This window comes from Numenius arquata, chromosome 11 (assembly GCF_964106895.1).
Source record: "Numenius arquata chromosome 11, bNumArq3.hap1.1, whole genome shotgun sequence".
Taxonomy (NCBI): domain Eukaryota; kingdom Metazoa; phylum Chordata; class Aves; order Charadriiformes; family Scolopacidae; genus Numenius; species Numenius arquata.
Genome location: NC_133586.1, coordinates 36,119,459 through 36,132,549, shown reverse-complemented (window position 1 = coordinate 36,132,549; position 13,091 = coordinate 36,119,459). Strand labels below are relative to the sequence as shown.

Below are 13,091 nucleotides of genomic sequence, written 5' to 3'. Positions count from 1 at the left end.
ACATGCCGACTGGTCTCTGCTGTGAAACCTTTTGTACAGTCACTCCTTTCTTTTAATCAATAAAAGAAGCTGCTTACTCTGCACTCCCTCCAGCTCCTTGGCAGGGAAGGGACCTCCAGCCGGGTCTCCCAAGCTGCCGGCAGGAAGGTCGCTCATGGGGGAAGGAAGCAGCACATGGCCCTGCTCCAACCTCTGCTGCCTACAGGGAAATCAGCAACGGCCCAAGTGCTGCCTCTGGTCCCCCAGCCCCGTTGCTGCTGAGGGGTGACATGCACCCCATGTCCACATCCCACAGGTCAGCACCAGGAACTCGCCAAAGCGGGACTGCGCCAAGCGAGAGCCCATGAGCAAGACATTAACACCAGCTTGAAAGAGTAATTTATTTTAACAAGGCGAAAGAAGTGCTGGCTGCCACACAGAAAGGGAGCGGCACAGCACATTCAGTCCCAGCGCCACAAGCCACAGCCAAAAGTCTTTCACACCTGGTTATCACTGTTTCTGTCTGATGAAGGTCCTTCCTCCATCACCAGAGGTTTTGTGTAGCTTAGCTTGCTGGTGCTGAGCCTGTAACTGTCACCTGTTTGTCAGTCCCCCTCAGTTCAGAATATGGTCACATCAAGCCTGTACTTGCAGGTGAACCTGAGGAAAAACGGCAGTCACTGCACATCCATCTTTTCCTGCTTGAGTGATGCAATGAAATCCTTGTACTCCTCGGGATAGAAATTCTTGTACACATTGATCTTTCTCTTAATCTGCTTGGGAGTATCCTGGTAGTAGTTTTTCTCATCTCGAGCCATTTCCTGTGACGAAGGAGAGGGTAAGTCAGAGGAGCAGCCCCAAGAGCAAACACCAAACCAGCCAAAGGCCCACCCAGGCCAGCTGTGATCAGTGCCCGAGTCAGACAAGGATCTGGCCAAGGTTCAAAGCATTGCTTCCCCTTAACAATCAGCTGACTGCAAAACCAGGAACCCGGACAGGGAGGATTAGCAATTCCCATCCTGCAGAAGAGCCAGGAGTGAATCGCTCCGGGTGCTCCTCACTCAGGGACAGCCAGTACTTACCTTGTAGTTCTCCCCGTGGTTCTGTATCATGTACCGCACATAGTCAATGAGGTCTCGCGAAAGCGTGTTTGACTTCTTCTCGGGGAGACTGGCCTCATATTCCATCTCTAAGCAGAGGGCAGAGACACCATGAAGCAGAGGAGGGAAGCAAGCAGCACCTCAGAGGTCCCCAGCCTCCTCCCAAGATCAAGCCCTGCCAGTACTGCAGAAAGGAGGTGACTCCTGCGGCACAGCTCCACTGCTTGCACACACAGGGCTGCTTCCCAGGAAAATGAACAAGACGACAGCCCTCCGTGTAGGCTGCAGGCATCCAGGCCACCGCGAGGAGTGGAGCCTTTCTGCCCAGGCTGCAGAGCGTGACTGCTCAGAGCTGCCCAGCCCACCACTAAAACAAGCAGGGTACTGCAGCCACAGTTTCTTGTCACCCTGGTGCCTGGTTTCAGAGTGACAAGAGCCCTCTTGGGGCTGCAGATAGCAATACTGCGAAAAAAGCAGCACAGGAGACAGGATACACAGGAATGGCAAGGCTGCTGTTCTGGCTCCCAGCTCAGCTCTGGCCTGGCTTGGAAACCCCAACTGACTGCTTCCAGGGGGTACTCCTCTACAAGCCCACCAGCTTGGACAAGAAGTAACACCCTTCCCTGCCCCTGGCACAGCACAGCAGCTAAGGACAGTCTGGCAGCACAGAAATGAGAGACAAAATAATCCACATGGCCTTGGGAGAACCCCAAACGCAATGGCAGCAGTGTGGGTCAGCAGGAAACCCGCCAAGGCTGGTGAAGCACTCCCCGGGGAGGACAGAAGCGGCACTGACCGTTCACCACGTAGGGCTTCTGCACTATTTTCTTTCCTTGGCCCCGTCCATAGCTTTCCACCTCCATTCCCTGCGTCAAATTAGAGAGAAAGCAACTCAAGAAAATCCCATGCACAAGAGAGCTGTTTCCCCGTACATTGCTCCCAAAACTCCAAACTGCTTATATAAGGACCAGAAAATCTCAGCTGGCTTAAGCAAAGCCTTATTTGCGCCACTAAGCTAGCCCATGGACAAGCCCGTCGCACGAGCAATACTGTGTGAACAGAGACAAATGTCAAACAAGGTCATGCCTGGTTTTTTCCATGAGTGTAATCTTTTGTGGGGCCACCTTTGCCTGGAAGCTTAATCCACCAACGCAAAGTACACAAAGAAGCTTTCTTTGTCATCAGGAACAACTTGGCTGTAGCGTTCCCATCCCCACCTCTCTCTGGCAAGTCCCAGGAGACTGACTGATGTTATTTCTAAAGTCCATTATTTCTCTGTGACACTGCGGCTCGTTCCCACACTTGGATCTTGGCAACAAAAGCATATTGATAAAGATAAGAAACCCACCTGCCTACAGAGACTGATCCAGAGCCACCTCTCCCACGCTCCAAGACAGGCTGCTCCCACGCTGCTTTTCCCCAGTGTGTCCTGGGGGAGGCCTGACCTTCCACCCCCTCCAAAGTAACAGCCCCGGCTGATTCCCCCTGCCCTTCCCCGCCGCGCCACGGCCACACTTACCAGCAGCTTCTTCTTGGGGATGGGGACGGCCTTGTTAGGATCCTCGGCCAGGCCCATCTCGGCCAGGTTCTGTGCCACCGACTTGGTGGGGTCCCAGGCATGGCGGATGTGTGAGCTGTGCGGGGACAGGCACCGGCATCACGGTCACCCTTCCCGTCCGGCTGCGGGTCCCCCTCCCCACAGCCCCCACCCAGAAGCGTGGCATGTCGTGTCCCTCCCCTCCCCCCCGCCCCGCCCCGTGGCACCCACTCCCACACAGGCCCACGGCCCACGCCCGGCCCCGTGCCTCCCCCCCTACTCCGTGTGCCCCCCTCCGCCGCCTCACCAGGCGATGCGCGGGGCGCCGCGGCGGCGGGCGCTGCGGTAGAGCCGCTTGCGGTTGATGTTGTAGGAGTATTTCTGCCGCCGGCTCTTCCCCTTCGCCTTCGGCATGGTGGCACCACGCTGCTGCTGCTGCCGCCGCCGCCGCCGAGCGCCGGGCCGCGCCGCGGGGCACCACGGGAAGTGTAGTCCCGTACCCGCTGCACCGCCCTGTGCGTGTCCCCGATATGGACTACAACCCCCTTCATGCCCCGCGGGGGGCTGCTGGGAGCTCCTTTGCCACCCCCTCCATTGGCCGTGCGGCGCTTCCTGGCTACGGCAGCCGGGGAGGCCCGCTGGTGGTCACCTTCCCTGCGGGCCGCAGCCATGGCGGCTGGGCCTCCCCCGCCACTGGACCCCATCCCTCTGCCGGTGTTCAGCGATGAGGGCTTCGGGGACAAGTTCCTGCGCAAGACCCGCGAGAACCCCCTGGTGCCGCTCGGTGAGGGGAGAAGGAGGGAAGCGGAGGGGGGATGATGGGGAAGGACCGGGATGAGAGACGCTGGTGACGGGGGAGGGCAGCGAGCAGCGGGTCGGCCCCTCTTGGGCCTAAATCCACGGGGCTGCCCTCGGGGGAGGCGTGTCCGTGTTTTGAGGGTGTTGTCTCACGAGCCAGCAACGCTGAAGTGCGGGGGGATGTGGAGGGAGATGTGGGGGAAGATGTAGCGGGGCAAGATGGAGGTGTGGACCTTGCCTCACAGCCCCGGCCCCTGCTCTGCTGAGCTGTCCTTCTCCGCAGGCTGCCTCTGCACGGTCGGCGTCCTGACCTACGGACTGATCAGCTTCAAGAGAGGCAACATCCGTCGGTCCCAGCTGATGATGCGGGCACGTATCGTGGCCCAGGGCTTCACCTTCATGGCCCTCCTGGGAGGCATGGTGGTCACGGCCATGAAGTCTAGAAAGTGAAATCAGGCAAGAGAGAAGCTGTGGCCACGGGCATGCGCCCGCCAGCCTGTGCCGCAGCTGGCAGGGGGGGGGATTCTGGCTGTGGATGGAGTTTTCTGAGAGACAGTTGTGATGCCTCGGTGGAGCTCAGAGAGGCTCCATGTTCCAGAGCACTAGAAATGCGGCTAATACACCTCTGTGATTAACCTGATATCCAGGCTGTGGCATTTTTTTGATTCTCTGAGAGCTTATCCTCCCGCGACACTGGAGGCTGCGCCTCACTAAAGCTCTCCACCCCCATCAGACCTCTTGTCCCTGCCTGGTACTGTCACTGTTTGTTAAAATTGTGTCCTGTGGGTCATGGTCTGCACTGGGGTGTGGCTTTAGGCAGGCGGTGCATCGGCATTTGAGAAATCATCTGCCTGCGTAGGAAGGAACAGCTCTGTTTATGGCTCGATGCTGGCAGGACAGAGTTCATAAGCAGTGGGTGAGTTGTTTGGGGAGAATATGTAACCTGTTTGGTTGCGACCGGTGAGTAATAAAGTGAGTTGCAGCGAGATTCTGACTGATACTGGATTGCAAGAGCATTGGGAAGCCAGAAGAGTAAACAGTGTAGGAAGGAAAGGGAGCAGGCACGGCTGCCTTGAAGCCGTGGTGGTGCAAGCAGGACATGAGAGATGTGACTCCCTGTGAAAACAAGTCGGAGACTTGCGTTTCCAAAAAGGGCCCTGGCCGCGTTCTCTGGGACGCGCTGCTGCTTCAGCTGCTTTTGCTGGCAAGTCGGTTCCTGCACAGCTCGCTGCTTTGTGGGAGCTGGAACTGGCTGCTGAGCAAGCGCCCTCTTCCCGGAGGGAGCTGCACTGCCTGTGTCGTGACAAACACTGTCATGGCCAGCTCTGAGTCCTGCTGTTGGCGTTGGATCGTTTGGATCATACCGGGGGTGTTTGGTGAGCAAGGAGGAGATGTTGCTCACCCGTGTCAGGGCCGCAGAGTGGGGAGGACATGGGGCTGTGGGATCTGTTTGCTGCGTGGCTGTCACAGCTTGTACCTGCCTGCAGGCAGAGCGTATCTCTGCAGGGAAAGGGGCACAGACCCTGCTGCGATGCCCGGGGTGTTTCCAGGCTTTGCTCTCTGGGTGTCTGCATGTCAGAGCCTGCACCCCGGCCCTCCCTGGCCTGCGGTGGCAGCTCCCTGATGCCACTTTGCCCTTACAAGCAGCTCTGGAGGATAGCGTGAGGAGAAAACTTGCTCCGCCCATGAACAAGCGCTTGGTTTGTCCCACCTGGGAACCATGGTGCTGGTGGCCCTTGAGAAGAAGTGGGGGAAGGCTCTCGCCCACTAGAGCTGACTTCTGAAATGCAAGGGTGGGGACAAGCCATCACTGGTACTGAGCAGGGTGAGCTCCACCTCTGCACCGGGGAGCCCAGGGCTCTGCCTGCTGCGGGGCTACCTGCCTTCCCCGTTTGGCTACCAGCTCAGCACATCTTTCCCAGAAGAAGCCACTTTTGGCTGCCTCGCTGGCACTTCCAGCCCGGCCAGCTCGGGAGCTGTGGGAGGCAGCTGGTGGGCAGATCTGGCAGCGCAGTCCCTTGGCAGCCTGGGGACAGCACAGCGGGCTGGGGAGCAGCTCAGGCCACCTCGACAAGCAGGACTCGCAGCTCCCTGGGGGCAGAGGAGAGCGCCCCGGTCCTGCTGTCACAGCAAACCCTCTGGCTCTTCCTCTTTCTCCTATTTTTCCTGTACGATGTGGTTTGCCTCCAGCCCCGTCCTTTCCGCAGGAGGCTTCATGGCCATGGGTTCTCCTAAACACACACGTGTGTGTTGCTGAAGCGGAAAGATGACAGTGCCCTGTGGGATTGGAGATGTGGTTTATTTTAACAGGTAATTTGAACAGTCACAGATACCAAAGCCGAGGGGATGTAGAACAGCTGTGGGCACGGCTCCCCGGGAGCTGGCTGCCCCTGCCTGACACAGGGTGCAACAACAGCTGGGGGACCCAGGGGCCCGGCTGCCTGTGGGGGCTGGAGGCACAGAGCGCAGGGGGGGCTCCTGCCCCCAAGGAAGCAGACAGAGGTGCTTCCCGCTGCTGTGCAGTGAAAGGCAGAGGCAGGCAGCTGAGTCCAAGGTATCCTGCATCGGCTTCCACCCCGTGCCGTGGCAGAGCTGCCTACGCATGCTGGAGCGCAGGGGGACAAAGTAGGAGTGATCAGCCCTATAGACAAGGGGGCACAATCCCAGCACACAACACCGAGTGGCTCCCTACACACCCACTTCCCTTTCCATCTCACTGCTGAGCCCCCACCCCAGAGCCAGGGGAGCCCGGTCACCCCACAAGGGCTGAAGCAGGAGGGTAGGTGACCTTCGTGGAGCCGTAGCTGCAGGCCAGGAGAGCTCTGCATACTTGCTTTATCAGCTGAGCAGGGCTCTGCAGTGAGGCCCAAGCATATGTTTTGTGGGCTTTGCTCCGTGTCCCCCTAGCCCACTGCTGCAAGCCCTTCCCAAGCTCCCGACGGGCCAGACCTGGGGCACAAGCTCCAGGACAGCGTGTGCGCAGGCCCCTCTCCTGCAAGCTGGGAGATTTGCAGGTTTAAAGGGCTGGGCCTCCGAGCCAGAGGGACTGGTGCCGGCCCCACCAAGCAAAAGAGAAAAGCCGGTGTTTGGGCAGGAAAGCGTGTACCTTGCGGAGCGGAGAGCAGGACTGAGGCAACTTGCCATGCTGTCCAGTGGGGGCCAGAGAGAAGCCACAGAGCAGCTGCAGAGAGATGTGGGGCTTGTTGTCCAGGGACAGCACAAGCCCCAGCACCACAACTTCCCAATCCTGCTCTGGGCCCCTGGGTTAGAGAGCTGGGCGCCCGACCTGCCCCACAGCAGCTGGACCTTCCTACTAGCTCCCCTGCAAGCACACAGCCCCCATCTCCCATCCTAGTAGCAGGGGAAGGAGCAGAGCAGAGCCAAGGGCCCCCAAAGCCTGGCACCCCGCATTCCCAACTGCTGGTGGCTGTGGGGGAGGGACAGAAAACATCCTGCACGCTCACCCCATGGCCCCTTCCCAGTGCCCCGCACCACCAACCCCATAGGACAGATGGGACATAGACACTGCAACTGCTGCTCAGAGCCCTGCCACCTTTTTGGAGTGTGCAGCCAGACTGGGGAGAGTTCTGCTGGGCTTGGGGAAACTGCTAGCAGTCCCAGCCCAGCCTGGCTGCCTGCACTCACATTCCTCAGTCCCTGCAGCTGTGCTCCCCACAGGGCTTTGTAGTGCAGAGCTGAGTCAGTGCTGTTCCTCCACCCTCCCAGCCCTGCAGCCAGCTCTGCTCTAAACCCCGCCAGCATGGCAGATGGAGCCAGTGGTCCCACTGGGATTGTTGCCTTAGGGCTAGAACACAGGCCCAGGCCCGGGGCTGCCATGCCTGTGCTCGCCCAGCATCAGGACGGGCACAGGCAGGTTTATCCCCAGAACAGGGGTGAAGTGGGGAACAGCGGGTGGTGTGTTCCCCCACCTCACCCAGCCAGGCCCCTGGGCACAACCTCCCGCGGAGCCCAGGCTGGGGACTCTCCCCCTAACTCAGCTCTGCCACCCAGTGTCGCTTCCCGGGAAATGCCACAGTAATAAATAAGTGTAAAAAGAGACTGATGCACCTTTTAAGCAAAGGAAAACCATGGGGAGAGTTACAACCAGTGACTCGAGCGCAGCCGAGGCACACACCAGGGATAACGGGGCAGGCGGGGTGAGGCCCCTCATGGGCTGGCCCCACGCCACCGCCGGTGAGCCTGGCTCTGCCCTGCTGCGCTCCCGGCTGTGCCAGGCAGCAGCTAACGGGACAGGGGCGTCTGTTTGAGGGAGATGAGCACCGAGCGCATCCGCGAGACATCCTTGCTCTGCTTGCTGCTCTTGGGGTTGAAATCACAGAGCTGGGCCACCTTCTCCCACTCGGAGCCCGGGGTTTCCTCCTTGGACTCCTTCAGGAATGCTTCCTCCGAGGCCCTGCAGAGACATTGGAGGGTTGTCACTGGCAGAACCCTTTCAAAGGAGACCCTCCCCTCTGTCTGGGAACCCCTCGTGTGCCCGCTTCCTGTCCCCTTGCTCCAGCCAATGAGCTCAGCATCTTCCGGCATCAGGAGACACAGGATGCTCAAGGCTGCACTCACCTAAGACATCATTTGTCCAGGGGCACTAGAGTGTCTGCCTGCTCCCAAGACTTCTCCACCCCCAAAGCTGTCCCCCAAAAGACACAAGACCCCACAGCTTTGCCTCTTCAGCCAGCCCCCACAGGGGCCCTTCCAGGAGCTCCGCTTGCCTCCTAAGACTCCACCATTCGGAGATGCTCAGCTGCATCGTCCTCCCTTCAGGACCTCATCAGGGCCCAGTACCTCCCAGCATCCCCCCTCCCCTTGGCTGGGCAGCCAGTGGTGGGGCTAGGACCCCCAGGCCCTGCGGGGCAGGATACGGTCTGTAAGAGGCACATACACATAGCCAATCACATCGGCGTCCGGCTGCTGGTAAAAGGCTTTGTCAGCGATCCTAGCCCCCGAGGCACAGACAGAGAGAGAGCGCAGAGCAGACAGGCAGGCAGAGGGTTAGAAAGAGAGAAACAGAGAGGGGGTTAGCGTCCTCCCACAGAGCGTGACACACTCATCACACCAGGAAAACCTGCCCGTGACGGCAGGGCTGCACAGACAGTGCCCCAACCCTGCCCCAACGCGAGGCCCACGCTGGGGGCAGGAGGCACCAAGATCCCAAGGTGATCCCAGAGTGGTCCCAGACAGGGAGGCTCAGCACAGCCACCGGAGCCAGTCAAAGCCCTGTAGCTTCTCCCCTTGCCTGGCAAAGCTCTGGCCCCGCAGGGCTGGACCCCACTGTGGGGAAAGAGGCCCCCAGACATCCCAGGAAGGCAGATCTGGCTGCACAGCAGCTCCCGTCGCAGCCCTCATGGTCATGCTGACCACGACATACCTGTTGTTTGCCCGGTTCTTCTCCATCTGCTCATTCTGACGCAGGTTCCACTCCTCCAGGTCCTTCTTGGCCTTCTCACGCCATTCCTGCTCAGTCACCTTCGATGCTGCATCTAAGGACCAGAGCGAGACAGACCCCATCAGCCAGACTGGCAGCCCCTCAGCAGGCAGAACAGCTGCACCCCCCCTGGCCTGTCCCCAGTCCCCACTAGTACTGTCTGAAAGACATCACTGCCCCAAAGACAGCAGATCTTTGGCAGGGGCACCCACGTGGCATGGGGCACGAGACACCTCTCTGGGACGCAGCAAGGTCACCATCAGGTGAGGGACTCCAAGGGCCCCAACTGCCACATTGCAAGGTGCCACAAGTGTGGCCACACACGGCCTTGGGTCTCACCCAGTTCCTCCAGGCGCTTCTTCTGCTCCTCCCTCCACTTGCGGATGCTCTCAGGTTCCTGGGTCAGCCGGTCAGCCTTGGCTATGGCTGCGTAGGCATCTGTGGGGCCGTTGGACTCCTGCCGGAGATGAGCACCTCACTATCAGCACCAGCTCCTCCTACAGCCCAGCTAAGCCACCTCAAAGGGCTGGCAGTGCAGGGCAGGACTCCACACTCCCAGCACTCAGACAAGCCAAGACAGGAGGCAGGGAGGGTGACAGCATGGGACATCTGGGACAGTGTCCCCAAAGCACTGTTCAAGCTGCTGTCCTAGCTCTCAGCCCCAGGCCCTGTCACCCAGAAAGAATTCCAAGCATTCCCCTCCTTGACTTGCTGCCAACACAGCTCTCGCACCCTCTGGGCCACCCCACAGGAGAGGACAGCCACGCGCTTTGTGATGTGCTCCCCACCACCACCGGGCTTCCCTGGGTCTGACTCGGGCAGAGGTAGCCCCAGGACTCTGTGTCATTACAGGCTTGACCACAACAGATGGGAAGAACCAAGACGAGAGGCAGGGCCCAAGGGAAGCACTGCTCTCTGCCTGGACACCAGCCCGCAGGCAAGAGCCACCCTTGCTCCTCCAAGCCAAGCTGCCTGCACGGCTCCCCCAGGCCCATGCTGGCCCAGCACCACTCCTAACACCCTCCGCTGGCCGGGATGCCCAGTCCGACACCAAGATCAGCAATGGGATTACAGCTTTCCTCCAAGATCCCCAATCTAATTAAGTCTGTCCTGTTTCTGATGTGATTATCATCCCATAAACTAAGCACAGGCAATGCACATGCCACACTGCTGGGCACCGAGTGGGATGAAGGCCTTGTCAGATGCTGGCATGGCTTCTCCTGTAGCCAGCAGAGCTGGGCTTCAGGCTCCCAGAGGGAGCTGAGACCCAGGTGGGTGGCCCCCACGAAACACCCCTGGCCATGGGGCAAGTGGTTTTAATGGGAGATGCTGCAGAGTCAGCAAAGCGAGTGCCCCATGGCAGCCCTGTCCTGGCTCTGGCATCTGCCAAGAGATGCTCCTGACTGCCCTAGAGGACTCCAGGAGCTACCCAGGCTGGAGAGAGGGGGCTTCTCTGGGGAATGGAGGATTCATCATCTGCTTTTAGGGCCCCATCTCTCCTTCAGGGCACAGGCCACCCACAGATTTGGGGCAGGTCATGGCAGGCGGGACCAATCTTCTCCTTCAAGCAGGGGTGAGAATAGAGCAGCCAGGACTCTCCCCCGAGACTCAGACCTTTCCAGGAGCATCATAGCTGTTCTGTGGCTGGATAGCAAACTCCAGTCAATCCTGGGGGACAGAGCAGCGGAGTGCTGGCCCCACACCCACCTAATCCCCCTCTTAGCACCACTGGGCTGGGGCAAGGGGCTGAGCTCTCACCTGAAAGACATCTCCATTGACAGTGGCTCCTCCATTCTGGAAACCAGCTAGAGAAAAAGGATGAGAAAAATAAAAACACAACTATGGCAGCTGCAGGTGATCCCAGAGGGGCTGGTGTTCACAAAGCGGAAACAAATCAGTTCCTGGGAGTTCGGTTGTGCCATTTCCAGCCCAGGAGACCCATCCACAACAGCCCCACATACATGGGCCAGGCCCAGTGGTCTCTGACTGTCCTTGCTGGGATTCAGTCAGCACCTCTCTCTCTCCCAGACAAGCCTCTCCAGGCACTTATGTCTTTACAGTGTTTTCACTGGTGTTTTATCTTATCTGAAGATTAGGGAAACTGTTCCAGGCACGAGGCTGGACACAGGCAGGTGTACTGGTTGTAGCAAGACAACCTGACTAACCCCAGCCCAGAAGTGGACAGGCAGAGGCTGCCGATAGACAGAGACAGCTGACCCAGAAGCTGTCGGCCCAGTGCCCAGCAGTGCAGTGCTGTGAAGGGAAGGCAGCCCTGCCAGGGACAGAGCCCACAGGAACACTGCAGTGTGCTCCACCAGGAGAGGAGGGCAGGCGTGCACGCCGAGGTTCTCAAGAGCCCACCTGGGGGGATGGCTCTAGGACAAGTTGCAATGTTAGGGCTGGGAACGAGGCACTACTGTCACCCACAGCCCTAGAGAACACTGAGAGCTGCACACCAGCACCACAAGGCCATACTCCAGGCCCTGAGCTCTCCCCAATGGCGACCACAAGGCTTCTACCAGCCAGCTAGCTGCGGGCACAGGCAGCCCCATAGCCACAGGACAGCTCAAGCAAGCACCATCCCCACAGTGCTCGCCCCCACAGTGCAGCTCCGACTACACCCAGCTCTAGCCTGTCTGACTGCATTTATCACCATGGCTGTCAGCACCTCTCCAGGCCCAGGTCTGCCTTCACAGCCCTGTGTATGGAGAGGTGAAACCACTGCTCCACAGAGAGCACAAGAAGGCCCTACATGCCTGGGTTATGGGAAGGAGCCAGAGTACTGTGGCAGAAGTGTCCCCATGTCCTTGCAGAGAGTAGACCTCTGAGCCCCTGCCCCTGAAGATCAGGATCAGCATCTTCTACCTGCAGGGCCTGCGACCACAATGCTCCAGTGGAAATGCTTTCCATTTTGCACGCCAAAGGGCTCTCCTGTCTATGGGGACAGTGACAGGGCTGTCATTGCTCCTTAGCTTCGCTTGGATGCCACTGCCCTAGCTGGGGGCACAGAGACATGGAGATGGGAGTCCATCCAACCTAGGGAACACAGCCTGAGCACGAGGGGAGAAATCGCCCCACAGCTGGCACGTCCCAGCTCAGGATTGATCCCACATCCTAAGGTTTGAGAGAGAACCACAACACCGAGCCCTTTGGCACCAAGCACAGGCCCCAGATAGTCCTTGCTGGGTCGTAGAACCCCACGGTCCTTGCATGGACCCCATCACCCACTGGGGATGCAGTGCATCCCACGGGGAACACCAGCCCCACGGGGGGGCGAGGGGGGGGGGGGCAGCCTAGAAGGCTCCCCTCCCTACCCTGGGGGCAAAGTTCTCCTTTACACCCGGGGGGGGGGTTCATGGCAACCCCCTCCGTGCCCGCCGGGCGCGCAGCCGGGCGGATCCCTCGGGCAGGCCCGGTGCGTTGCTCACCCGGTTCCGGCGGGGCCGCCTGCCCGGCTGGGGCGGCGGCCGATTCGCCGTCGGTCGGCCCGAACCCCTCGTCGTTCTCGATGACGGCGATCTCGCTCTCCTGCTGGGCCAGGAAGGCGGCGGCCGGGTCCTCCTCGGCGCCGGCCCCCTCGGACGAGGAAAAGAAGCCGAAGTCGTCGGCCATGGCCCGGCCCGCCCGCCCCGCTCCCGCTCCGGCTGCGCGGCTCGGCTGGGCTGGGCCCGACTGGGCCCGGGCGGAGCTGTCACTGCGGCGGCGGGCGGGGCGGCCGCGTTGACATCAGCGGCGGGGCGGCCCCGCCGGCCGCGTCCCGCTTCCCCGCCTCCCGGCGCATCGCCAGGCCGGGGCTCGGCCGCAGCCCGCTCCCCACATCGCTGCTGCTGGGACGGGACGGGCGCTACTCCGTGGGGCACGTGGAGGGCCGAGGCTGCTCGGCCGCCTCCCCTCGGGCTCGCCGGACCGTGGTCCCGGGGCACCGTCTCCACCCACGGGTGGACTCGTAGCTCTCTGGGGTGTGAGCGGGCGGCCCCTCGCTGCCACCATCTTGACTGGCGGCCGCCATCTTGGGTGGAGCCGCCGCCGCTGGACGGGCGACACGGTGGGACGGGAGGTGGCCGGGGCAGGACCCACCCGGTGGCAAATAGGCCGCTCCAGTGACAAGCTGCTCCCGAGGGGCTCCGGTTCGCCTCCCCCCTCCCGCGGGGCCCGCTCCCACAGCCAAAGGAACACCTCCCCTCCCCCCTGGTCAGGTCCGGAAACGCCCGAGCAGCTTTCGGCACACTTCGGAACT

The 13,091-nt window shown here is 60.5% G+C and overlaps 3 protein-coding genes across 5 annotated transcripts; 1 reads left to right on the top strand and 2 right to left on the bottom strand.

Annotated features, from left to right (window-relative positions):
- Positions 1-361: 361 nt before the first annotated feature.
- NOP16 (NOP16 nucleolar protein) lies at positions 362-3,079 on the bottom strand. Its single transcript, XM_074156222.1, has 5 exons — positions 2,924-3,079; positions 2,599-2,713; positions 1,876-1,945; positions 1,062-1,168; positions 362-800 (listed from the first exon to the last, which is right to left on the bottom strand). The coding sequence occupies exons 1-5, from the start codon at positions 3,028-3,030 to the stop codon at positions 657-659; spliced, it is 543 nt and encodes a 180-aa protein (XP_074012323.1). The 5' UTR covers positions 3,031-3,079; the 3' UTR covers positions 362-656.
- Positions 3,080-3,225: 146 nt separating this feature from the next.
- HIGD2A (HIG1 hypoxia inducible domain family member 2A) lies at positions 3,226-4,401 on the top strand. Its single transcript, XM_074156393.1, has 2 exons — positions 3,226-3,400; positions 3,698-4,401. The coding sequence occupies exons 1-2, from the start codon at positions 3,286-3,288 to the stop codon at positions 3,862-3,864; spliced, it is 282 nt and encodes a 93-aa protein (XP_074012494.1). The 5' UTR covers positions 3,226-3,285; the 3' UTR covers positions 3,865-4,401.
- Positions 4,402-5,700: 1,299 nt separating this feature from the next.
- On the bottom strand, positions 5,701-12,524 carry CLTB (clathrin light chain B). Of its 3 annotated transcripts, XM_074155537.1 has the most exons (6): positions 12,283-12,522; positions 10,613-10,659; positions 9,194-9,311; positions 8,798-8,909; positions 8,312-8,365; positions 5,701-7,828 (listed from the first exon to the last, which is right to left on the bottom strand). In XM_074155537.1, exons 1-6 carry the CDS (start codon positions 12,464-12,466, stop codon positions 7,657-7,659), a joined length of 687 nt encoding a protein of 228 aa, XP_074011638.1. In that variant the 5' UTR covers positions 12,467-12,522; the 3' UTR covers positions 5,701-7,656. The 3 variants fall into 3 exon arrangements, with proteins under 3 accessions (XP_074011638.1, XP_074011639.1, XP_074011640.1); XM_074155538.1 differs by lacking the exon at positions 8,312-8,365 and having other exon boundaries at positions 12,283-12,524; XM_074155539.1 differs by lacking the exons at positions 9,194-9,311; positions 10,613-10,659 and having other exon boundaries at positions 5,701-7,879; positions 12,283-12,466.
- Between the last annotated feature and the right edge of the window lie 567 nt (positions 12,525-13,091).